At 45.3% G+C, this 26,520-nt stretch overlaps 1 protein-coding gene across 6 annotated transcripts in view; it reads left to right on the forward strand.

Annotated features, from left to right (window-relative positions):
* cep290 (centrosomal protein 290) overlaps positions 1-26,520 on the forward strand; it is a 98,443-nt gene that overhangs the window by 64,093 nt on the left and 7,830 nt on the right. For 3 of the 6 annotated variants that reach the window (XM_070550240.1, XM_054732735.2, XM_070550241.1), the window contains 26 exons: positions 4,687-4,860; positions 4,952-5,063; positions 5,549-5,754; positions 6,026-6,177; positions 6,476-6,587; positions 8,225-8,680; positions 8,759-8,923; positions 9,345-9,452; positions 10,897-11,031; positions 11,121-11,390; positions 11,690-11,797; positions 12,250-12,449; positions 14,565-14,778; positions 14,973-15,110; positions 16,909-17,130; positions 17,592-17,705; positions 19,713-19,855; positions 20,064-20,219; positions 20,754-20,859; positions 21,378-22,016; positions 22,205-22,339; positions 22,405-22,491; positions 22,565-22,729; positions 22,807-22,929; positions 23,017-23,183; positions 23,260-23,401. In XM_070550240.1, coding sequence (XP_070406341.1) covers positions 4,687-4,860; positions 4,952-5,063; positions 5,549-5,754; positions 6,026-6,177; positions 6,476-6,587; positions 8,225-8,680; positions 8,759-8,923; positions 9,345-9,452; positions 10,897-11,031; positions 11,121-11,390; positions 11,690-11,797; positions 12,250-12,449; positions 14,565-14,778; positions 14,973-15,110; positions 16,909-17,130; positions 17,592-17,705; positions 19,713-19,855; positions 20,064-20,219; positions 20,754-20,859; positions 21,378-22,016; positions 22,205-22,339; positions 22,405-22,491; positions 22,565-22,729; positions 22,807-22,929; positions 23,017-23,183; positions 23,260-23,401 — 4,749 coding nt within the window. Of the gene's footprint in view, positions 1-4,686; positions 4,861-4,951; positions 5,064-5,548; positions 5,755-6,025; positions 6,178-6,475; positions 6,588-8,224; positions 8,681-8,758; positions 8,924-9,344; positions 9,453-10,896; positions 11,032-11,120; positions 11,391-11,689; positions 11,798-12,249; positions 12,450-14,564; positions 14,779-14,972; positions 15,111-16,908; positions 17,131-17,591; positions 17,706-19,712; positions 19,856-20,063; positions 20,220-20,753; positions 20,860-21,377; positions 22,017-22,204; positions 22,340-22,404; positions 22,492-22,564; positions 22,732-22,806; positions 22,930-23,016; positions 23,184-23,259; positions 23,402-26,520 lie in introns of those variants that run through there. The other 3 variants (XM_070550242.1, XM_015963804.3, XR_011520306.1) reach the window with 2 other exon arrangements.

Below are 26,520 nucleotides of genomic sequence, written 5' to 3' on the forward strand. Positions count from 1 at the left end.
AGCAGGCAGCCCCCAGTCGGCTTAGAGCCCTCCATCCAGCAGGTGCTGGATAGCGCCAGGGTTCCGTCTACAAGGGCCATGTACGCTCGCTGTTGGCAGCGGTTCTCTACCTGGTGTTCCGGCAGGGACGTGGACCCTGGTTCTTGTTCCCTGCATGAGGTTCTGTGATACCTCCGGCACCTGTTTGACAAGGGCCGGGCCGCCTTAACCCTTTAGGTACACCTGGCGGCTATTTCGGCCAACCACCTCTTGGTGGATGGCAGGAGCATTGGGGCTCACTGTTTGGTGACCCAGTTTCTGCGGGGCGTGAGAAGGTTGCGTCCTGCCTTGTGCAGGCCGGCACCTGCTTGGGACCTTCCCCTGGTCCTGCAGGCCCTGTGTGGGCTGCCCTTTGAGCCGATGACTACCTCCCCGTTGGCAGTGGTGTCTGTGAAAACCGCCTTTCTCTTGGAAGTGACGTCGGCTAAACGGGTCAGTGAGCTGCACTCACTGGACATCAGCCCCGCCTGCCTGCGGTGAAGGCAGATGGGTCGGGGGAGATGCTGTGGCCCAACGTTGCCTTTCTTCCCAAAGTTCTGCCCTCTGGCTACGTGAATGCCGCAATCGAGCTGGGGGCGTATTTCCCTCCCCCATTTCATTCGGAGGAACAACGGCGGACGAATTTGCTGTGCCCGGTCCGGGCACTGCAGCTCTATATTGTGGCCACAAACACTGTCCGGCAGTCGAACCAGCTGTTAGTCACGGAGGAGTGAACAGGGGTCGGGCCCTTTCGAAGCAGAGGCTGTCGCATTGGGTCGTGGATGCCATTGCAATGGCTTATGTGGCAGTGGGTGCAGTGGCTCCCCCTGGGATCGTGTGCCATTCCACCAGGAGTGTTGCTACATCCTGGGCGGCGATGAGAGGTGTGCCACTGTCGTACGTCTGTGCTGCGGCGTCCTGGGCAACTCCGTGCACGTTTGCACGCTTCTACCGCCTCAACGTTGGCCACGGGTCCACACTCGCTTCAGCTGTGCTGCCTCTGGCGGCTACCTCCTGAGTGAAGGTGAGTTTTATGTTCCTCGTGACACTGCTGGCATGAGTCATCCACTCTGTTTACTGCCACTGGGAGTCAGGAGGGAACGAAACAGAACGGAAGTTACGGTGTAACTATGGTTCTGTGAGTTCCTGGATGGCTGCCAGTCACAGGGGTCACTCGGAACTTCTCGGGCGAGAAGATCCCGGGAGACCTGAACGTAGCTATCGGCGCGTAATTTATAGACTCGCGACCAGGTGCGCTACGTGTCACGTGCGTGACTTGGTTTACATTAGTGCTCGACCTGCGCAGAGCGCGAGGAGATACGTCCACTCTGTTTACTGCTACTGGCAGTCATCCAGGAACTCACAGAACCATAGTTACACCGTAACTTCCGTTCATGGTTGACGCATCCGCAAGGTCCGCACGGCAAAATTGCGTCATTTTAACAACCACGCCCCTCCACCGCACCTCCGCAAGGCCCAAAGTTTCCGCACTGCACACCTAGGAAATTTTCTACCCACGCGGACGGTCGGACGTAGAAAAACATGGTGGACCGACAAGAACTAGTATGGCAGAGGTTCATAAATACAGACATTTGTATGATTCAGCTCTCAAAGATCACCGTGATCAACATGTTTTTAATAATTCTTGGAGAGAAATAGCTCGCACTGTCGGAAAAGACGAGGACGCTGTTAAAAATGCTGAAATGCCATGTTGTAAACAACAGTAATTTTTACTTCTACTATGGTGAAGTGTTGGATGCATGCGTGTAGAGCTCCATGCCGCCCCCTACAGTTTGGGAGAATATTGGCTTACCGCAGAGACAAGCCGCATGAACCATAAACGCTGCGAGTTGTGAAGCACGTTCCATCCGCATCACCAAGCGGAAAGTGAATGCGTCAAGCATAAACCAAGCTTAAAGCTGTCGATCATGAGACTCAAACCACTGAGCCACACTACAGTTGGACCTGGGCAGGTCCACACTAAACCTGATAGGCACCATGAAGACGGTTGTCTCCATATTTAAATCCAATAAAGCAGAAACTCTCATTTCTACCAATACGTCAGTTAATTATCTGTTTTAGAAGGATGGCCACCGCTGCTCTAGTGTCGTTTTATGGTTTTAATGATTAGTCCTCTAGCTGAGTTTCCACGGGTCCAAATACAGGTTGAACCTCTTTCAGAAAAGTTAAAAGACTTTATTTTGTTCAATAACATGTATTTGCACAAACATAACAGGAAATGTTTTTATATATTTTATATAATGCCAACAAGACAGAAAAGATTATAGGAGAGATGCAAAAACTGTGAGATTAACCGGTTAGCCGTAAAAGGAGCATCCACAGAAATAAAACACGTCATTCCCATGTAAGAGTAGTTTGTGACAAATCACTTTGTTCTAAACTTCACCAGATAACAGTCAACCATAAAACAAATTGAAGGCATTCTCAGCTATCTGTAGATAAGTTTAGTGTTTTAACACCAGGAATAAATGACTGTGTGATAATCTGGAGGTCAGGGGGATCTCAGAGCCTTAAAGACCAGGCGGGTCATGAATCCTGGGTGAGAAAGAGAGGTGCTGCTGTATATGTTCAGGATAACCAAAACAACTCGGTCACTCAACACCGTCTGCTGCTGCTGAAACTTTCTCATACAAGGAGGAAGCCATTCATCAAACCTGCCGCTGACTTCTTTGGTCACAGGTTCATCCCAGATGCGCAGAAAGACAATCAGACGTATGTCACAGGAGTCCAAACTTTAGCTGTTTAGGATGAATTTCACATACCATCAACGAGGAAGAAGACATTTATCAGTGAAAGGTGCTGAATTCATCATCCGTCGTAGTACGGGAGGGTGTGTGTAAATGCTCTACAGACGCAGAGAACGACACAGGAATGTTGGGCAGATGTGCTATCATCAGACGCCCAAGTCCGTCTGCTCTCTGCAGGAGCTCTGCACACTTTCAAGATTGTGCTCTAATGAACACACAGAGATAAACCTCTCTATCAAAAACTGCTAATGTCTGTCTGCTTTTTATCAAGACTGGAGAAAACATTCATCCCTGCAGCAGCAAAATCCACAGACACAGCCGATAAGAGTACAAAATACTAGACACGAAGGTTGGTTCATCAGGTCCAGCAGTTCGTTACACAAATAAACATTTTAACCAGCCAAACTTTTCACAACTTGTGTTGGATCTTTAACTTTCCAACAAACACAGCGTCCGCCCACTCTGCCCAGGAACAGTTTTAGAACATTCCAGGCAGAAGTGCGTATCACTTTCCACCTCTCGTGTCTAAGTTCCCGTCAACTCTCGTCTCATTTAATGTTGCAGAAATCTCTCATGATCTGTTACAGCTCAGGGCTTGTGTTGTGTAAGAGTCAACTAACGTGCCAGTTTGAGATCAGGACCTAATCCACTCAGTTTAGTCTTGTTTATCTTTTCCATTGACACTAAGGTGTAGCTGCGGAGGCCATTCAAAAGTTAATTCGTTGTAGATGTAGATATGATGACGTTTATCAAATCTGGATCCGTTCTTTTGTCCCAATGGTAAATGCCATAAAACAGAAGTCTTCTCTTTATTTCTTTTGATTTGTTAAGTGCAATAAAGCACCAGTAGAAGTAAAAGAAACAACGCAGGGAGAGTAAATGGACACTACAGTCAACACGACCTTTGTCAGTTTTAACTCGGCTGTAACCTAAAGATGAGATGCAGATAAGAAGAGATTGTTCATGGGTGAAGGTTTGAGTTTGTTTTCCTCATCTCGCTGAGCATTCTTTCAGTCTCGATCAAAAGTCTTAAGACCACTTGAAAATGGCCAAAACTCATATTTTGCATAGTTGGATCCTAACAAGGTGGAGCTTCAACTTGTAACGAGAAGAAATGGGAGTGAGACAGAAGATGTTCTGAGCATTATGTTTTGTAAACAAGGCTTAAACTGAAACAGGCTGTTGTAATGCTTATTGGGGATGAATGGCAAGGGACATTTACAAAAATGGACACCAGTTCCTGACAGTAGAGGCCCTCCGTGCAGTCGTCTTCACCACTTGGAGAAATGTTTCCCACTCCCCGTATGGAAACCACTGCATCAAGCGTGTGCAAAAAATTTGTGAAGTGATTGACGACGACGGTGGAGCTGCTGTTTGGAGCTTTGATGTTAGTGTTTTGGAGGAGTTACGGGTGTTTTTGGGAGCTGTGGTCTTAAACTTTTGATCAACTATAAAACAACGACCAGTTTCAGTTTAAGTGTTGTTTTTAATAAATCGCTGCTCAGAAAATGTTTTGCCTCACTCGTATTTCTTCCTGTCTCAACTCTACGTGGGACCTTGTTAAGATCCAACCTTGCAAAATGTGATTTTTGGCCGATTTTCAAGTAGTCTAATACTTTTGATGGGGCCTGTATTTGTACCAGTCCTTGTTTTTCTTGTCCATCTCCAGGTCTTTTTTATCAGCTTCATTGGTTTTGACTATTTTTTAGCTGAATAAGTCAAAGTTACCAGGACAGATAGTTGAAATACCAACCACGTATTTAAACATGTAACATCCCTTCTATCCTCATCTGTTTACTGGAAATTAGTCCCATCACAAATATGAGTACAGTGTCCTCAGAAAGACACATTTCAACCCTCATCAGGTCTACTTTATCCTCATGTCTTGTGTTTTCTACAGGAAATGGCTGCTTACAAGATGTCTGCTCTGCAGAAGGCCTTGGATGACAGCGTCCCTGCGTCAGAGCTGGAGAAGGCTAATAAGCAGTACACCGAGCTAACAGTCAAATACAGAGACATGCTCCAGAGAGACAGCTGTCTCATACAGAGAACCACCAACCTCGAACATTTACAGGTATTAATATAATACCCAAGTATCTCCGTTACTCACTCAATATGTCTGTTAGCTTATGTTTGGTAGCTGACGGACTTGCTCCATCTTTTAGGGTGAAAACGACTCCCTTCGAGAACAAATCTCCTCCATGATTAAAGAACTGGAGATCACGAAGGAGAAACTGAACACGTTAGAGCAAGCGTGGGAGAGCGCTGGCCCGGCTGGTAAACAAGCAGCGTGTGGTGTTTTGTTTACCTTGATTATAGAAACGTGTCATGAAACGAGTACAATCGAGACATTCAGCAATCAGGATTGCTCAGAGAAAGTTGTTTACAGGGATAATTTGATGCCATCACTGTTATAATCAGCAGATTTTCAGGGCTTTAGTGATGCTACGAGACACCGCCTGGGGCTCAGGCTTCAAGTGGGACAGAGGTTTGTTTACATCTGTACGGTGTCAGACCCCGCTCCTGAGCATGTTGCAGTAGATGAGTATCACAGCCTTAGCTTCATGGTATTGTGGCTAGCATTGTTCTGACTGGGATGATGTTTCATTGTGCTCCGACCAAATGGTGCCATCAGCGCTACTCTAGAGCTCTCACATCTGAGTCAGAGTAGTTCCATTTAGACCTCTAGGTCTGACATGGACACAGCCACAGACCTGGTTTGGTGGATTCCACCCTGAACACGATGTTTTATTTTTGGTTAGGTGTGGAACCTGGCATGGCCAAGTCAGACAAGGCGTCCATCAACAACGAGATGCTATCTGCAGCAAGACAAATCACTACCTCAGAGATGAAGGAGCTGAATGAGAGACAGAGAGCCGAGCATGCCCAGAAAATGTACGAGCACACGAGGAACTCCCTCAGACAGGTGGAGGAGCGCAACGCCGAGCTGGAGTCCAAGTTTGCAGAAGTAAGACGCCAAAGAAATCACGGAGGATTTGTTTTCTTCTGTCAGGCTCTAAAGGCGTGGGCATCAGCATCACAGTGAGCTTTGGTCCATCTGAAAACATACAGACAGTGCTATCTTACATTTCCAGGTGCAGAACGGGGTTTCACCTCACACACAGCCTGTGTGGAAAGACCAGTTCGCTTTATAATTGCTGACCCTTGGCTGCTTGATCTCCTCTCATCTATTAATATTTTCTTTTACCAAATAGTTTTGTGGTTTTGTTTTCCTTCAGCTCACAAAGATGAATGCGGAGGCCCAGAAGACCGAGCGGGAGCTAAGAGATGAGTTGGCAGACAGCGTCAGCAAAGCTGTGAGCGATGCAGATCGAGCCAGGATCTCAGAGCTGGAGAAGGCGGAGGCCGAGCTCCGCTTCGAAGTCTCCAAGTACGTTTCACGCTGTCCCGATACTCCGCTATCTTCAAACACAACCCTGGTGATGGATTATAGAGACAAGAATGTTTTCACAGGAATGATGACTGAAATTCAACCGTTTTTCATGGGCAGGGAGTAACATCAATATTTTAGAAACATGAATGATCTGTTCCTGTTGTTGTGGATTTTACAAATAAAAACTTTAACGATCGTCTTTAGAGAAATGTATAGTGTAAGTGTGTGTGTGTGTGTGTGTGTGTGTGTGTGTGTGTGTGTGTGTGTGTGTGTGTGTGTGTGTTTATTTTAACAGGCTGCAGGAGGTGTCTGATGTGGCGATGGCTCAGGTGTCTGCTCTGCAGGCCCGACAGAAGTCCAAAGATACAGAAGTAGAAGCTTTAAGGAGACAATTACTGGACTTACAGGTAACTGCCAGGGTCCTTGTGTAGGGGATTCCAGCAAATACCAGTGTTGCTTGTTTTATTGTTTTATTTGTTAGTTTCTATTTGTAGATGGTAGCACCTTCATCAGTGACTATAGATGTAGAAGATATAAAGCAGGATTGCTTGATAAATTGATTGAACAGAAGAGAAACTTGTGTTAAACAGGAAAACGCTCAGATTAGAAAAGCCTCACAGATCTATGTCACACTGAAAGCTAACGTTCATGGACCCATCTTGGCTCACGACAGGAAGGGCTGTTGTTGGTTTAGTGTCCAGGAGAGAGCAGAACACATTTGGGCTAGCAGAAGCTAACTGTTAGCATTAGCAACTTCACCACACAGCAGAACTTCATGCTTGAGCTATTTGTGGAGATAAAACATCAGTGTTGCAGAACAAACAGTCAGAGGTAGAGTCACATTGCTGTTAGCCAGTCAGAGGAGAGATATATCAAAATCTGGAAGTAAGACTCCATTTCCTGCCATCTTCTGCTCACCTCTCCTCTGAATCACTTCTAGTTTCTGAAAGAGGAGCGCTAGAGCTTTTTTTCCACAGAGATCGACTCTAAAGGGATTCATTTATACTAGAGACCACTGGAGATGAGTTTAAGAGACTCCCTCCCTCACCTCAGGTCGCCCAGTCATCGTGCTGTTGTGTCAAGAGGTCCTGCTCCGTGTCAAAAAGATCACGTCTCATTTTCTACACCCCACGGTTATTCACAAGTCCCTTCTCCCCAAAAACAAGTGTACTTGTTTTTCATTATTGCGTTTGGACGTGTTACATTTCAAATCACACCCTGTGATTATTTCTGCTGCTTTAATAATAATAATAATAATAATAATAATAATAATAATAATGCATTGAACTTATATAGCGCTTTTCTAGACACCCAAAGACGCTTTCACACACTCTCACATTCACACACTGCTAGTGATGGTAAGCTACTTGTAGCCACAGCCGCCCTGGGGAGGTCTGACAGAGGCGAGGCTGCCATTTGGCGCCGTCGGCCCCTCTGACCACCACTAAGTACCGGCCTTGTTTTAAACCTCCAGACTGAATCTGAAACAGCTTAAAACTCTTGTTTAGTTCCTTTACTTTCTCTCACAGCACTTGAACAAGTCGCCCTGAGACTAAAAATAACCGAATGAATGAGTTTCACACCTCATCTACATGTTTTTCAGGCTGGTCTACTCTGAAACAATAAGAAACGTTGTCTGTGGACACGCTGAATGGAAGCACAATCCCACACTGGATGAACACATTTCAGTTTACAGCAAAGCTCGGCTAGCTTCATTAGAGGCTGTTCTTCAAAAGGAAAAACAAAAACAGAACATTTGTTCACTTTTAACCCAGAACAGTTCCTCTTGCCGTTCCACATTGCTGCTCACCTTAGTTGAGGCCATTTTGAAGTTGGGAGTAAATCCCATCTACCTGTTCTTGAACAGCCTCAGATCAGAGAAATGGAGTTTTCAGAACTGACGAGCTGACGATTCCCGCCAGATTTGCACTTCAGTTCTGTAGGACAGAAAGGCTGTTTCTTCGAACTGAGGCTGTTCAGGAAGCCATCTGCAACAGGTAGGATGATAATGTAAATGCTCGATGCTCTGCATCTGTGTTTTTAGTCCCAGTCCGACGAGAAGGCCCTCATTGCAAAGCTCCACCAGCACATTGTAGCCCTGCAGCTCAGTGAGTCGTCTGCTGTGGGGAGGCTGGAGGCCTCCGCCACCCACATCCAGGCGCTGGAGGCCTACAAGCTGCGTGCCGAGCAGCGACTGGACACTAGCGAGCGAGCTCTGTTTCTCGCCCGCCAGGAGGGCAGGAGCCGCTCCATGCACCTTCGGAAAACCATCCAGTCCCTGCGCCGGCAGTTTGCCGGAGCTCTGCCTCTACCTCAGCAGGAGAAGTTTTCTGTGACTCTAATGAAACTCCAGGAGGACAGAACAAAAGCTCAGGAGGAGAGGAGGAAGGCAGAGGAGGAGAGGAGGGGCGCAGAGGGAAGAGCTGAGGAGCTGGAGCTGAGACTGCGAGGGCTGGAGGAGCTCATATTAACACTGAAGGACATTAAAGGTGCCCAGAAGGTCAGAGGCGATTGTTGTGTTTCAGATATTTCTGAGCTGATGTTTTATTTCCTACTAAACCAAATCTAACCTGGACAGGTCACTGAGTGGCACAGGAGGATGGAGGAGGCTCGCCTCCAGGAGCTGAGGAAGGCTAGGGAGCTGGTAGTGCAGAAGGAGGAGATCTCATACCTGAAGAAGCTCGTGAAGGAGCAGGACCGAACCATCAGCTCTCTGGAGGAGGACATTGTTCAGCTAAACACTGTAAGGAGAGGAAATGAACCCAATCACAAACTTAAACATTAATAACTCAAGGTATTGCCTCTAGAACCTGTCTGAGGAGCCGTTGTAGATCAGAACTTCCTTCAGTCCTTCACTGTAGGAGTGTCAAACACACACCTGAAAATACCGTCTGAACATCTGACGGTTATAAAATAGTTTATGGTAAAACTCGTGCTGGACCCCAAACTCCTGGGAGCTCTTTTTCTCCGCTCCAGATGTCAGACATGGTTTCTGTACGAAAAGGTTGTTATTTATGGAAATAATATTTCATCTTCCTCCCTGTTTTTGTCTGAGTGGCCAAAGGCGCTATAACCCTAACCCTGACACAGCAGGCAGAGGGAGCTTCAGAATGTGTCTATATGGTGGTTATTTTTTAGACAAATCTTCTCTTTCCCTTGCCAAGCTGCAAGAAGAACGCCAGCTGAGCTGGGATCAACGAGAAGTCGAGCTGGAGAGACGACTGGAGGGCTACGAGAAGCAGCAAAACGAGATTCTCAGCAGCACAGAAAAGGTGAAACGTTGCTGCTTTTTCCTTAAAGCCAGAGTCACTCATGGGTGTTCTCAGTTTTCCTGCAAATACAAGTCACAGGGCCTCTTACAATCTAAAAACAAACGTTCTCCAAGAATAGAGGAGACCTGGACGAACTTATCTAAAGCTCTTAAATTAAAGACAAGGTTAACCCTAAACAAGTTAGAAATTGTGAGTCGCTTTGGACAAAAGCATCTGCTAAGTGAATAAACATAAACATAAAGACAACCTTGGTGACCAAAGCCAGGATCTTACTGGCCTGCAGCGATCTAGTTAGAAACTATAATTTGCAGGAATGTTATAAAACAATTCTCCCATTTTCATTTGCAGTCTGACTGAATTTGTACTCATTACACGTGCGTCTTTCTTATGAGTGCTGCAGGAATCTCTCATGAACTCCCAGACAGACTTTCTGTCACATATTTCTTGGAGTTGTTGTGTAAATGCTGCTGGGATCTCTTGGAGATGACAATTATGTGTGACGAGTGTGAAATCTGAAGCAGGGGAACAAACACAATCATTCACGTACATAAACTATAAGTGGTGTATGTGTGCAGGCTTGGGCGATTGATTTTTTAACTCTTTAACTGGCAAATCAAATGCTAGTTACAGCATTTTCTCGTCCCTATAGCGTGTTAAAGGTCGTCAGACACTTGCTTTAATGACAAAAACATCTAAGGTAACAAACTGAGACACGTTTTGCAACCATGTTTTCAAACATGGACCAAAATCTCTCACCCACATTTTCAGTGAGATTCAAATCTGCTTCTTTTCTCCCAACTTTGAGTCTCCAACTAGTCGCCAACAGCCTCAGCCCAGCGAGCTTTAATGGCTTGGATCATATTTGTTTTGTAATATTATTTTTTTGTATTTTTTCACAAAAAGAACATATTGGCTGCCAGCCCTGAGAAACTTAAATGACCAAAACAAGGTAAAGAAATATGTTTCATACTTCAAAATAGTAGTCAAAGAAATTCACATTCAATAAATTCAAATTCAAAGTATTGACAATGAGTGAAGGAACCTCTGGGTAAATAACACAGAATCATAATGAGAAACTGGGAAGTCATAAAATGTTCTTATGGGTCTGGTTTGATAAAACAAGGTCCACATATCCTCCTAAATTTGTCTTAATGCGATGCTTTTGTCGAAGCATTTCCATTTGTAGAGCAGATAGCATCTCACTGAGCCACGGCTCAAAGCCTGGGTGGGTAGCAGAAGAGTTTTATTGCTACCTCCATCCCAAGTTGCACAGCCATCTGGACATGGAGAGGCAGCTGATGTGACACTGAGGAGCATCTGAATGTTGTCAGGTCTTCATTTGGAGCCATGTACTTTTTAAAGTACAACAGAGTTCACCAAACCAGACAGCATGTCTGAGACGTGTTGTTTTTGAGCTTGTGACCTGTTTGATGATGATTTCCAGTGTGATGAAGCAACAGGATCCCTCCCAGACCCAGCTCTGCCTCTGGCTCATCAGTTAGAGTTCGCTTTGGGTAAAAACAGAGAGCACATCCGCACCATCTTGGACGTTCAGGCCGCGTGCAAAAGTCTGGACAAGGCATAGTATCTCCTCGCTGTTCATGCATTCATCACATCTTCTCAGGTAAACAGTGAAACCATTAATCCAGTGACATGTTTGATCTACAGAAGCTGAAGGAGACAGAAGAGTCTCTGCGGAAGGCAGAACAGAACATCCTCTCCAGGGATAAGGTGATCAATGAGCTGCGTCTCCGACTCCCAGATTCTGTTGCCAGGGAGCACCTGCTGGCAGATCTGTCCAAGCACGAGGAAAACCAGCGGGAGAGTCAACCTGCCCTCAAGGTGGCCCACCAGACCATCAAAGACCTCCAAGCTCGACTTGATAAAAAAGAAGAAATGCTAAAGAAGTGCCAGAACCAGCTGGTTCAGGTCCGACAGGTACGGAGATCCTGTTTCTAACCGTCAGAGACTGTCATTCGTGTTAAACCAGAGCCAGAGCTCCGTTAGTAGCAGGTCCTTCTGGTTCCACTTCAGAGAACTAAAGCTGGTGTTGTGTCCTCACCAGCCTGTTTACTGGGCTGTAGAGAGGAACCATAATGGCAAGAGGCAGGCTCCAGGAGACCAAGAACCAGTGCAAACCTGAACGCCATGTTTAAAGTCTCAGAAGCTCAGAGCTGTTTTCCTCCTGTTAAACCTTCTACTGTCTCTCTGCGTTGCATTTCCTCTGTCGGGACCAGGGTCAAGAGGAAATGATCAGGAGACATCAGGAAGAGTTGAGAGTGTTGCATGAGAAGTTGGACGTGCACTCGGACATCTCACTGGACCGCTTCAAGCAGACAGCAATGGTACCGTCTCCTTGCTTGGTTCTGGGATGATCTGACAAAAACACGTGTCTAACGTGACCCTACCCGTGCTTATCTCCAGCAGACAACCCCCATATCCTCCTGAGACCTGACCTTTTGTTTTTGGGTGTGAACTTTTATTTCCACCAGCTAGTTTCAGCTAGTAGCGACTAGCAGGCCATTAAACAAATACAGTTTTTCAATGTTTAATAGTTAAGTATATTTAGCAAAAACATTGAAAATGTTTCTAAAAATGATAAAATATTAAAGTTAAACTCAAATTAGAATTAAATCCAGTCCCTAAATAATATAAAAGAGTTCCAAGTTAAACGTAATAAAATATTATCGAACCCCTGCCCTCTTTAGAGACTCCCGGCTCAACTAGAGAACCATCACAGCACCAGTTCAAACAGGTTTATTTGATGCTGCTAACTGTTGTGGGGTTTGGCGTTTAGGAGCTGATGAAGAAGCCCACCATCAGGGTGCAGACATCCAAGCATCTAGAGCGCCTGGCTGAGTTGGAGCAGACGGTGGCTGAGCAGGACATCTCTCTCTCCTCCATTAAAGAGAAGCTGAAGCTGACCACAGCGGCGCTGGAGCGACAGAGGAGCATCACGGAAGCTCAAGCTAAGGAACACGCTAACAAACTGGAAAAGTGAATAGACTTCTCTGTTTACTTTTTTAGGGTGAAGAACTGATATTTATTTGAACAAGCAGTGGTAGAAGGGTCGTCATTAGTGTGAGATTAGCAGTATCAAACAAGCGCTCAGAGGTTCTGCACATCCCAGACAATGGTGACCAACCGTGTCTACAGGCTCCTGATCAACCTGAGAAACTGCAGCTCTTTCAAACTCACATAATCCACAGCAATCCTTTACATCAGGTTATGGATTTATATAAAACACAGAAAAAACTGCTCATGTTCATGTGACCTTTCACAATTCAAAACCTCTCCAATAGCTACCTGCACCCACACTAATGTCTGTCTGAGTTGGACCTGAACCATGAGTCTCTAGTGAGCTTCTAGCCCATTGTGGACCAATGTTCTGGCATGGACTCAGCTCTGAAGAAAAGGTTATGGCCAGAACAATGGGCCTAATTCATCCATCTGTTGTGGGACTGGGGTTGTGGTCCTGTTAGAAGACCCAGCTGGGTCCAGGTTTCAGCCATCTAGCTCGGTGGTTCCCAGTGATGTCAAGATATGTGACCCCAGAAATCTCTGATTTAACTACACAAACATGCTTAAAACGCTAAAAACCCAGGGCATTAAGAACGCCTCCTCAGCTCATTTTCACCCATATCCATAGCTTCAGCATTGTTTTTCAATCTTCTTTTCATTTCTGGAAATCACCTCAGGACTCCCTGTGTAGCTCTTAGTGGCCTACAATGGGGTCCAGACCCCAGCTTTGGGAACCTCTGAGAAATTTTTAAAAAATTTAGAGGAAGAAGGAAGGTTGTCTGTGTTGAGGTTAGCAATGTTTAATCTGTCAAATCACATTTATAAAATCCCAACACCGCATCCTACAGTACAACCAAAACTCCATATAGAAGTTATAGCTGTGCATGTCTGTATAAAGTTAATAAACGATCACAGTCATGTGTGTAGGAGCTGCAGATTTCCAGCTCAACCTGATGGTGTCTCTTTTCAAAAAGGAAGTTCTGTGTTGGTCCCCTCAGCCTTCTCAGGCCAAACCAGTCTCCTTCATCTTAGAGGAGCGATGAGAACTGGTGTGAGAACCCTACACATCTAAACCTTCCAAGCTTCTAAAATGTTGTGTAGCTTTGCAGCAAAATCCCAAATGTTATCAGCAAATAAAAACATCTCCAGAATCTTCGACAGCATTAATGTTCAACTCCAAAAAGAAGAGCGTAGCCTAGCAAGCATGTCTTTGCATGTAAATATTTAGTCTGGCTACGGCCCTTGGCCGAGCTCAGTCATGGGGTGGAGTCTGCGGTTTAGACGTACGTCTTAAAGTTTGGGATTTGATACGTTTTAGTACAGTGAACCGGGTACAGGTGTGGGAAACGAAAGTAGGACTCCACAGAAGTATTTATTCTTGGTTTTGTTGTTTACCCTTGTTTACTGTGTTCCTTCTGCCGCGCTCTAATCACAGGGCTCGTTTGTTGTGTTCCACCAGGGGCTGTTGTGAGAGCTTGGGTTTGGATTTTCTGCTCAGTGTAAACTTCACAGCTCCAGTAAAGTAATCGAACGGGTCAATACTGTCAGACTTCAAGGAAAAATATTAATCTAGCGAACAAACGGTTACTTAGGGTGAATTAAAGGAGACTGGGTTTAAGGGGTCAAAGGTAAATCAGATTAAAGGGGTTTTGAAAAGTTCAACAGTGCACTGGGTGGTAGGTGTGTGTCTGTGGCACAACACACACACGAGTGACAGACGACAACACCAGCTCATGTTTTAGAGAAACACCTTTATGAGTTTCAGGAGAGCTGAGAAGTCTCATCAATGATTCTTTATTGAAACTCAAACAGATGGAGGTTAATTGCATTTTCACAACATCGGGTGTCCAGACAGACTAATAATTAAATATTTGATGACTACATACCACCTGCTGCCTTTCTTATCAGAGTTTTAAACTACAATCATCCCAGTTATTGTGGGGAGATTAATCAGCTAGATCTGATCTCTGATTTTGCCCTAGAACATACGATTTACAGCTCCTAAACCATCTTAGATGTTGTATCGGTTAAAGTGATGCTGGTTTTAGGTATCCTGGTTTCAACAGACCTGATAAAAGCGATTCGTTGCAGGCTGGAAGAGAGGTACGTCGTCCAGCTGAAAGCTCTGACTGGTGAAACTGAGGACCAGAGGAGTCAGATGACTCAGATGGAGAAGGAGATGAACAACCTCCGTATGGACCTGGAGGCCCAGAAAGAGGCCACGGTCCGCTCCCCGAGCAACACCATGAAGAACCTGGTGGAACGGCTCAAAGCACAACTCGCCCAAAAAGAAAAGCAGCTGAAGGTTTTAATCAGATCGACGCTTCATCAATAATAAAAGTTACAATGACTGAAAAAGTTTTGTCCAAAAACAGTTTCTAAAAGATGTTGACAGCTGAGCTAACTGTGGGAGCAGAGAGGAAGTAATCCCAGAGAGATGCATGATTGAGTGTCAGCTGTACCTGTGTGCACCATGCTCTTTGTTTCGTCTTTTCACAGGCTCTCAGTAAGGCGCTGCTGGAACTGCGGGCGGAGATGACGGCTGCAGCAGAGCAGCAGGTCATAGCAAATGCTGCCCAGAGAGAGGAGAGCCTCAATGTGCAGCTGCTTGTCGACAGACACACCAAAGACCTGAAGGTGAACGTGTTCTGGTTTCTCTACTCTGTTTCAGTTTTACGGTCATTAATCACCTCTGGGTGAAGCACTGCTAGCTGGTTTCTGTTAAACCAGTGGTGTCCAGTCCCGGTCCTGGAGGGACGCTGTTCTCTCCTCGCTTGAATCCGTGAGTGAAGAGCAGGTAATAAGCTCCGCACTGGTTAGCTTTCACATCGCTCTGTGCAGATTTGGCTGACTACTCAGCAGGAAATCAATTTCCCTCTGGGATTAATAAAGTGTTTTTCAATTGAATTGAATTGAAAAGGATTCAGCAGCAAAAAGCAACCACACAAGTGGAGCAGCGACATCAGGACCGCTCATAAAAACAGCTGACCTCCAATCTGGCAGAGCTCAGCTGACTCATGTTTGTCGTTCATCGTCCTCTCTCACTCGCCTGCTCTCCGGAGGCTCACCCTCTCATCAGCACTGTAAATGAACTGGAAGAGTTGATCACATGAAAAAATAATTCATCACAAGGTGTAGGCAGATACACTTATGCTGCAGCTGTTTCAGCTCAGTCATATCTAATGGGCCTGTGACTGCGAGCATGCAGCCAGACATCGCTGCCACATGTCCATGTAACAGTTTAATGACGTGATTAAACGTCGTGTTAATGACACAAAGCACAGACAGCCAGAGAGACGCGTGTGGAGCAGCAACATTCAACAGTTACTCACACTTTTACAATATTTTTTAAATTAAAATGTATTTAAACAGAAACCTGAGGAGGCCTGGAGGAACCCAGCACTTCATCATGTAGGTCACAAATCTGAAGCCACGTGATGATTCCTGCAGCTCTCTGATCTTCTAAAAGGTCCCATTAACCCTCGGGCACCATCGGGGTCTGGCCAGCTTTCCCTATTTGTCTGGACGCCGTTTTAACAGGGTTCATGCTTACTGTACACATTTTTATGGCAAATCCTCCCGTCTCTCATGTTTAATATCGTTAATGAAATGTAGATGTAGGGCTGGGCGATTCGGCCTAAAATCACTATCACCATATGTTGAGGATTTCCCCTCGGTAACGATAAATGGATGATAACTGCAAGTTGTCCACTAGATGGGGCTGTCACATGTATTTTTACGTGATTCAGGGTGCTGCAGCTTCTGAGAGGGACATGAACGTTGCCAACCTGCACACATCTTTTCTTTTTTTATTATCAAATTTACTGACATGGGAAAAATTATCTCGATAAGAGTCAGAAACTTTGATAACGATAAATGTTTGATGTATTTCCCAGCCCTACGTAGACGTTAGTGTTATTTAGGGCTTCTTTGCGAGTGACCTTGCTGTCAGATCCACTCCAAAAGCAGGCATGAAGATAGAGGACCCCTCCGGTCTGGGGATTTTTAACAGCAGACTGGTCATTTTTTACTCATGACAGGAGATCTTTTCCTTTTTTTCTTATCTTCTCAACTGTATGCGCGGGCGGATGGCAGCCGAGATCGTCTCTCAAACAGCGCCTTTTTGTTTGTTTGTATTTGTGTTATTAATGTAGTAGAAATGTGCCTCCCTCCTCCATTCTCGCTGCGCTGGGGCCGATGCGTCGCTAGGCAAGCAGCACAGCAACGCTTGCAGCTGTGGCTGGTTCTAGTCTGAGTTGGTGCACTCGGCTCTAACTCCAGTCAGATTACGGGTTATGACTGGTTTAAGTTAGGACCTGCTGGTGCACTCTGCTCAGGACTTGTTTTTGTCCACTTATAGCTTTCATTTGATTGCATAAAAATACACTTTTTCAACTTGCTTACTGATCTCAAGTACTTGTTATTTCATTCAAAGGCACAAGTACATGAACTTAAGGAAGAGCTTCAAGCTGCAAAGGACTTCACTAAGTCATCCAGAAGTCGAGAGAACAACCTGAAAGAGGAAGTGGAGGGGCTGAATCAAGACATCCAGAGATCTCAAAAGACCCAGAAGCGACTGCAGGCTGAAAAGGAGGAGCGGGAACAAGAAGTCCTGGAACTGAAGCAGCAAGTCAAGAGGCTCACCACCGCCTTACAGGTGTGTATACGAGCGTGTGCAACCACACACCTGCTCGCTGGTTTGGGAAGGAGCGTGGTTCATTTGGTTGTTGTGACACAAGCTGCAGATCGATGCATTCATGGTCAGCCACATGACGCAGCCTCACCAGCATAACATCATGTGGACGCGTGATTCCAGTCAGACCTTGAAATATGATAAAAGGTTGGGATGCGAGACATACCAAGCCCATTAGGAGAGGGCGGAGGAATGCATCGAGAGGGAAATCTCTGTCTGCTGGGATTTAAGATGAACTCGTGAGGAATTTCTGAGCTGATTTAATTATTTGGGTATTCCTGTAGCGTATCCCAACAGACCACCTGGTTTATTGTTGCGTTTCTCAGCTCGTATATTTAACCCGCTGCATCCCTCCTTCTTAGATGAGTGTTAACAGAAAAAAGCTGTCTGGTATGAAAAATGAGACTTTTGTGTTTGTCGTCTAGATTCACTCAGAGGCAGCTAGCAAAGGGCCCACCATCGAGAACCTACAGCGGAAGATCAGGAGGCTGGAGTCTGACCTGGAGAAAAGAGCCGAAGTCAAAGAGGATCCCGGAAAGGTTTGAGCATCATCAGACTGATCGGTGGTAGCAGAAGCATCAGAACAGCCGGAGGTGTTTAGTTTAGTGTTGGGAGGAAGCAGTCAGCTAGAAGGTCCGCTTAAGAAAAGGGTCAGGACCAGCAGGTACTTCACATCATCATCATACCACACATGATACACAGCTCTAACGCTGCTACCATTATCCATGAATGATTATAGGAGTGTGGGTGTTGTTCTAGTAGCTGAGTGTGGGACATCCTCTGTGCAGATGCTGGTGTGTTAACCACGGCTCAGGGATGGATGAGTGTGTGTCACAGTCAGGAGTTTCACCATCATTTACATTCAGTATTACTTCATCTTAAATTAAAATGATGTTAGCCTGTGGTGTGGTCCCTTCCTCCCTCTGAGGCGGTCTGTTCCATCCTATAAAACACAACTTACACTTCTATTTGCAACATCACTACAATAAAAAGGGAATCCTGCCACGGCCAGAGCTTCAGAATAAGATCATCTGATGTTTAACTGAGTTAAAGCTGGTTAGAACGATCAGAGTGGCTTTCAGAACGCAGCTATGAAATTATCTCAGTGTCCATTTGGCTCCAAAAACAATATAATTAAGAAAATAAAAAATGATTGTAGAATTATTTTGTTATAGTTTCCACTCCCTCTGAGGTCAAATCTGCATTTCTGTGGTGTTTTAAAAAGTCAACTTTAGAAAAGCTGACAGAATGAGAGCAAAACACACCACCGGAGTTTATCTATTCAAAAATACGCTTTGGTTATTCTCCACTATGACCCCCTCACACACACACACACACACACTCCAAGATGATAACTGAAAGTCTAACTAATAAGTTACAGTATCTTGTCTACTAGAGAAGTCTAATTATCAGTTAGACTTATCTAACTGATAATTCTACCTCCAAGCATCGATGCTCCTAAAAAACATTTTTTCAAACACCGACGTCCTGCTTGAACCTCCAGGCCCCCGTAGCAGCTCTTCTCTGCTTTTACAGCAGCGCTGCCTGCTCGTGTGTGTTCTTTATGTGACTGATTGATCAAGTAGCTTCATTAGATATTGTGCGTGCGTGTGTGTGTGTGTTTTAAACGTACATCTGATTGTAACAAAAATAACCGTATCCTAATCCGGCCTAATGGAAGTCTTTACTGTTTATTATTTTAACGTGATAAAAGTTATTTTACCTCTGAATTCAGACTTTCATACGTTTTATTCACCACTAAACACAAATCTGTGTCTGCTGTCTCCTTGAAATGTGAACTCTGCATGTTTTAGGTGTTTGATCAGAAAACGTTTGTTTTCATGACAAAATATGTGGTCAAAGCATAGATTTCTGTAATTGTTCATCCAAAATCGAATCAAATAGGGTTCCAAACGGATGTAAAACTTGATGAATATGACCACAGACCATAATAAACGAGCTAGTGCACCATGCAGAGACATCCCGTCGATGGTCGGAGAACGTGCTGTGTGTTATATGAGTTTGGTCTGATGTGTTGTTTGCTGACAGGATAAATAAATGCAGCATTTTCAAACCAGATGAGTGACTGTGTTACATCATTTATTTACTGGCCAAAATATTTGTGATGATGATTTTTTTTCAGTATCCAAGCATCTCTCGTTGAGCTTCTGCAGCCATACAGGATATTATTCAATCATCCAGTTTTCTTTGGTTGGGTGGTTTTCATCACAAAGATCCACGAATCAGCAACACACAGATGTAGAAAATCAGTTCATGAAACTAAATATTCAAACCACCAGTATTTTCTTTATTATGTTGCACAGAGAATGAGAAAGAGTCTGTTTGTGACTAGCATTTAGCGCTGACCTTTCATATTTAGATGTGATGCTAACATGTGCAACTAACACCGATAACAGTTTTTGTTGTAGCCCAGCCACATTTCTGTAACAGGTGGGCCCCGAACATCCCGGGAACGGGCCCACTGTTTTCCACTGGCTCAGTATTTATTACATACTCAGCTGATGCATCACTTGTCTTTTTGATAGACTAAAGAAGAAATTGTGCGGTGGGAGGAGAGCAAAAAATGGCAAGCCAGGATGGAAAAAGTGAAGAATTCACTGAAGGAGAGAGAACGAGATAATGAATCGTTGTCAAAGCAGCTCGGCACTCTCAGAGACCTTTATGCCAGGTCAGTGTGTAGATCACGCTAGCGGGTTTGCACAGCTTTCTTAGATTTTGCTCGATGATGTTGCTCATGACTGATTTACTTCCTTTTCATTCTTCTCGTCCAGAATCAAAAGACGCTCCTGCACAGCTGTGCATAAGTCAGTGGAGCTGTCATGCCCTTGTGTCTTGTTTTATATTCATTTTCCTTTTGCTTTTTCCCGTGTTTGCAGACTAGAGCAGGAAAAGGCTGCACTTCAGAAGAAACTAAAGGCTCGGGGTGTGGCTGTGGACCCGGTGGTGGGGGTGCGATCCACTGAGATGGAGAGGGAACTAGAGGATCTGAGGAGGAAAAACTCAGAGCTGGAGACACAAATCACAACTTTAAAGTGTGTCTGAGTGGTCAGAAGTAAACATGGGCATTAAATATGAGTATTTATTGTTTTTGTCCTTTTACTTTGATAATAACTTAGTGGGGGTTCCCAGACATGTAAGGCCTGTCGGATGGTGTTTGTTAGCTCTCCAGACTCCTGCACACCTGACCTGGTCCAGTGGGGATTCTGTAGAAATTAGAGAGGCTGAACTGGTGTTTTGGAGCAGAGCAACAACTAAAACATGCAGGACAGCGGCCTTCACACCCTGCTTTAAACAGACCACTTCCAAACTTAACCAAAAACACCTTTGTGTCTCGTGTGTGTGTGTCATCACAGCACACTTTTCAAACGAGCTAGTTTGTAAATGGAGCCGATAGCTGATATCACCTCGTGTGGGGAAAATGAGGAGACGAGTGAAACAAAACACTAAAACACACAGAACCTTTATCACACAAGCGGGCCGGGCCCCAAACATTAATGTTTACTTTGAAAACGCCAGCTCACATTGTAACGCACACCCAGACTGCTGTTTTCTCTCTGAACTCCCAGACAACAGCAGGCCGCACCTTGTGATGATGCCACGGAGAATCTGGTGTTACGAAACCACATCCTGGAGGAGAACCAGACCCCCAAAGAGTCTCCGTCCAGACCCTCCGTAAGCCAACCCGTCCATCTTTAGATCAGCTGTTACATCGGTGCATTGATCAGAAGGATCACAAGTAAATTCATGAAACATGATGAAAGCTTTTATTACGTGAAATTTGCTTTTTTCTTAGTTTTGGTACCTAAATAACAGAAGTAGAGGTAGAAAAGTACATTTTTAAGGCTTTAAATGATGAAAAAGATCATTTCTCCAACATTTTATAACATGAAGTAACTATCATAGTGATGACTACTATGTGAGTAAGTAGTTAAATGGAAATGTAATAGTCTCATTTAGCCAGCAAATAAGGAACACTGGTGCTGTATTTACTGAAGGCTTTGGGTTTAAGAGCTCAGTTTGAAGACTTTTAAATGATTATTATATTTTATCCAAATGGCAACATCTAATATTTATAACAGATATATTACTTGGCCTCTGTTCTGTTGAAGGACTTGAGATGTTTAACTGTGCATTCATCAGACTCTTTCTCCATTTCTCTCCTTTGTCACTGGATTTGATCGGATTTATAGCCTGAGAAGGGGAGAGGAATTTCCTCCCGTGCTTTTAGAGGAATTTGTTCTGTCACTTTTGATGTCGAGGATGGGTCGTGTGAAGGGAACGCTGCAGCCCCACCCGCTGAGCCCTGCAGCCACCCACGTAGCCCTGAGACTGCAGAGGAGGGCTGTGGCCACCAGGGGGAGCTAAAGCAAAGCCAGACAGATAGAGAAAGTGGAGCAGAAGATGCTTGTCCTGACCTGGAGCTATCAAACCCTGAAGATAGCTCAGATCAGGTTCAAGAGGAGGAAGGGCAGAAGGGAGGAGATGTCCTAGATGTTACAGAAGAGGTCACCGTTAGCCCTGAAATGACTGCGCCTGAGCAGGAAGGAGCACAACCTGCACAAGGCAGTGAGTCGGCTCCATCAGAGAGGACTGGATCAACTCTGTCTGAGTCCGACGCAACAGCAGAAGATGAAATGAGTCAAGCTGTGAGTGAAGGTGATTCAGACCCAGATGATGCTGACGACGTTGATGTCACAGTCGCATCTGAGATGCAGGAAGCAGCTGAGTTGGAGGAAAAGGAGGATGCTGACTCCAGCATCAAACTGAGCAAAGGCCCAGAGAGTTTTGTTGACACTAAAAAGGACAGTCGAGCTCAGCGTTACCTGAAGGTACTCCAGGCTTTCCGTAGCCACTCTGCTGAAGTGGTAGTGCTGTGGTAGTGATAGATGTGCTACAGTCAGGCTCTAGTGACCAATCAGTGGTGAACTCCTCTGCACCATCTGCCTCTGATGATGTAGTGGAGCTGTTCTCTAAACCCTTCAGCTGTGGTCTTGTTCTGACATGATTCTGTCTCTAGACTTCAGGCCGAGGCACGGGGACGCCGTCACAGAGAGATCTGGACCTTTCTAAAGAAAATCTCAGGTTGGCCTCCGAGAATCTGGAGCTGCGTTTTCAGCTGGAACAGACCAACAGAGATTTACCGAGACTCAAGGTACCACCCTAGAACGTCCACATTTATAGAGCAGCTCTATAGGCCCTGCTCTCTGTTCTCCACAGGATCAAGTCTCCAACCTTAAGGAGTTCTGCGCTGCACTGAAAAAGGAAAAGGCTGAAGTAGAGAAGAGGCTGGTCCACATACGTGGAGTAGGTTAACCGTGGCGACTGCAAGGACTCCATCGAGTCCGTTTGTCTTTTTGATGATTGTGTTCCTCACCAGGCTGGAAACAGCGGTAAAACAGTACCCGAGCTAGAGAAGACCATCGGGCTGATGAAGAAGGTGGTGGAGAGGGTTCAGAGGGAGAACAACACTCTGAAGAAGTCTAGCAGGCCTCCAGATCTGGACCGAGTCGCTGCTTTGGAGAAAGAAAATGAACAACTAAAGGTGTAAGCATTGTGGTGGCCGTCCTTCGTGTGGTGCATCAGTGCTGTTTACTAATGAAAGCTTGTGTTTTTCATCAGGCTGACTTTCAGACTCTAAAGAGTCAAAGTGAAGCTGAGCTGATTTCAAAACTGGAATCCAAAACTAAAGGCCTGGAGAAGATAATGGTGGAAAATGAGCGTCTGCGTAAGGAGATCAAACGGGTATCAACGTTTATTCATGTTCCAGCGGGGAAAACAGGAACAAGGCTGATGGTTGTTTGTAATAAACGTTCCCGTCTATTCTAACAGGAAATGGGAGCAGCAGAGAAGATGAGAGTCACCAAGACAAGCCTGGAAGTGACCAATGAGAAGCTCGAGGCAGAGCTGGAAGAAACCAAACAAAGACTTCGAGAAGCTCTGTGTAAACCCGTCACAGAGGGCACAGGCAAGGCCTGGAAGGCTTCTGTCGTAACCAGGTCAGCACTGCTACCCACAGCTCCGTGACATGAAGCAGAACGGGCAGCATGTGAGTCTGAGTTTGGTGTCGTGCAGAATGTTTGAGAACAAGATGAAGGAGTTGGAGAAGGAGTTATCTCTAAAGACATCCAGCCTCTCCGAGCTCAAACTGCAACTGAAGGAGGCGAAGGAGCGCGAGGAAAGAGCTGAGATGCTGGTCAGACAACGGGAAGATCAGGTGAACATTCATCACACAAACCAGAATCCGGCTAGCTCACTAGCTTAGCTCCTGCTGGACTCAGGAGGGACGGGGAGACTTCAAGATAGCAGGTTTAGTTTCCAGAAACTGAGGAACAGTTCTGGGAAAAAGTATTCACCCTTTCATGGATTTCTTCAGTCTTACTTGTTGTCCCAATTAAATGTTTCTTCTCAAGTAGAATTAAGGATACCAACAGAACCTGAGACAGCATGAAGAAGGCTCAAAGAGGAGCCTATCTTTTCCTGCTCTTTAGATATTCAAGAACAACATCTACAGCCTTGTGCAGGACTCCTATTACCTCACAGCCCTGGGGCCTCATTTATCAGTCGTACTTACGCACAGATCTGTGCGTATTCCATGCTCAGGATCTGGGGGGGAGTGCTCTTCAGTGGCGGGTCGGTAATCGGGAGAAACGGGAGGTTTCCCGGTGGCCTGGCCGTTAAACTGGCCCGCTCAGTGGTTGCCGGTCATGACGTGCGTAACATCTAAACGAGCAATCCGTCATGCAGCTCACTAGGGCATCTGCTGTCCTGATGCTCGCACAAACGGAGCAAACTGGGCACAAAGACACCCCCTCCTCTCACTTTGTCGGGGTCTGGCAAAGCGCTGCAGACACCCACCACCCCAGAGCGGCTAGCACCACCGCACCTTTGGCCCCAGAGGCAAAATGGACCTAGACGGACCAGGAAAGGTGGAGCAGAAAAGGAGAGATTGAAAAAGAAGAAAGCTCTGCCCACAGAAGCATGTCCAGGCTGGCTGTGTGTGGTCATGTTGGGAGAACCGGTTTAAGGCGGAGTTTTTGGGCCAGTTTAATTATTGCGCAGCGTGCAGTGCTGGGCACGTGGGGCAGGTTGGGGAGGGAGAGACAGCGGCTGTCAGGAACGGATCATGATGATCAGGTTCTGATGATCAGATCATCAGACTCATCCTTTAGGGACAGAGAGCAGAGCTCTGGCCCGGTACCAGCACCGCCGCCACTTCTAAATATAACCTTTCAGCATGCCAGCACGTTTTCTCGGGCACAGTGCACACCGGTAAAATTTCCAGGGATTCATTAGTCAAAATCTCAGAGATTTTTGAAAATATATCTGTGTGTCCTCTAACATGAGTCATCCACGGTCTGGCACGCGCTCCAGGAAGGGCCGCATTTTGCGCAAAAGGTGCATCACTGCCGCGAGGCGCGCTGCCCATCACTATCAGCTCAGGCAGAGGAGAGAAATTAAAACTGTTTCCTCACACCGTACACATTCCTGCAATGACCGACAGCAGCATCAGCTGACCAACCAGTGGTTAGACACTCTGACAGGCAGGTACATCCATGGAGGAGAGGCGGTTTCTAAACAGAAATATGGATCGTGAGCAAACACAAGACATAAAAGGGGTGTGCTTCACTTGGAATGTTGTGGCCATGAACATCCAGCTGCTGCTGATCATGAGACGGATGAGATGATAATTCTGACCTGGACTAATCTGGATTAGATTTCATCAGCCCTGATGATCATTTATGACATTTCTAGTTAAATGCATAAACCTTCACTTCTGGCTTATTTTGTCTTTGGTCCAAAGCCTTTAAACCCCTAGTATTATTATTAGTGGTGTTCATATGAATAGTATGAGGAAAACATCCATATATGCTGGTCTGTCAGTATATATGGATGTCAGAGATATGTGCATCTGCAAAAGGCTTCTTCCATTGTTGAGGCTGTCCATTTAATCTGTGCCAACTACATTGTAAACCTAAATGACTCTAATGATGCAGTCATTTAGCAATGGTGAGACCCCCCCCCCCCCCCCCCCCCACACACACACACACACTTGTTTATGTCTCTGCTTGTGGTGTGATTCTTTTGACCCAGACATGTAGTCTGGTACCTGTTGGTCTTAAATTCAGGTGGATGATGGTGTCTGGCCTATTTCATCCAATGAGCAGGAGGCACGTTTAACTGAATAAAATAGAATTTCAGTTTATGCAACATAAGCACAAATTATAGCAGCAGAACACAAACATTTATATTTTAGAGGAAAGAATCAGGACACGTGAAGTTTTAGTTTAGTTCAATTCAATTCTTTATCAGGACAAAGCACATTAATAAACAATCAAAGACATTGTATTGATCGTAAATGGACCAGATTATAGCATAGTTGCTAATTAGCATCTGTAGTCCGTCAACAAGATAACTAAGTAAAACAAGTAACACTATACAATTTAAAAACACTTAAAACACTTGTTTTACACTTTTAGATCAGTAGGCGCCCAACCTGACCCACTTTTAGTGTTTATCATGACTTGGGCGGTGGCATGGGATGGTTTCAAAATTCCCTGTCTGAATTAATGTCCCAGTCCCGTCACGTCCCCCCCACCCCCTCCCCCTGCGCAGCAGCCGCAAACTCACTGATGCGCCTGCAGCCTCTCTGAGTTCCTGCTGCTCTAAACATTAAAATAATTATTTCATTTTCTGTTCCTCACTTATGATTACCTTCAATGGTGTCTGTTTGTTGCAACCACCAGGTACAAAAACTAACTTGTTTTTATTTGACTATTTTTCTGTCCTGTCTGTTTATTATCTTCCTGCATCTCCTCTCAATCCTAAAGAGAAACTGCTACCTGGGTTCATATATATTCACCTCATGAGTTACCTTTGAGCTGCAGTTCTAAAAGATCTACCGACCGCAAAAACAGCGGAGTGCGCGCTGACCGCACTGGTGAGGTGAATTCACTGGAGGACGAAACAGGTGATGCGCTCCGCAGCAGCGAAACACATCAGGCACAAATAAAAGACAGAAAATATAAAAGGAAATACAGTGGTGTGAAAAACTATTTGCCCCCTTCCTGATTTCTTATTCTTTTGCATGTTTGTCACACAAAATGTTTCTGATCATCAAACACATTTAACCATTAGTCAAAGATAACACAAGTAAACACAAAATGCAGTTTTGAAATGATTGTTTTTATTATTTAGGGAGAGAACAAAATCCAAACCTACATTGCCCTGTGTGAAAAAGTAATTGCCCCCCTTGTTAAAAAGTAACCCAACTCTGGTGTTTCACACCTGAGTTCAATTTCTGTAGCCACCCCCAAGCCTGATTACTGCCACACC

This window comes from Nothobranchius furzeri, chromosome 4, assembly GCF_043380555.1.
Source record: "Nothobranchius furzeri strain GRZ-AD chromosome 4, NfurGRZ-RIMD1, whole genome shotgun sequence".
Lineage (NCBI taxonomy): Eukaryota > Metazoa > Chordata > Actinopteri > Cyprinodontiformes > Nothobranchiidae > Nothobranchius > Nothobranchius furzeri.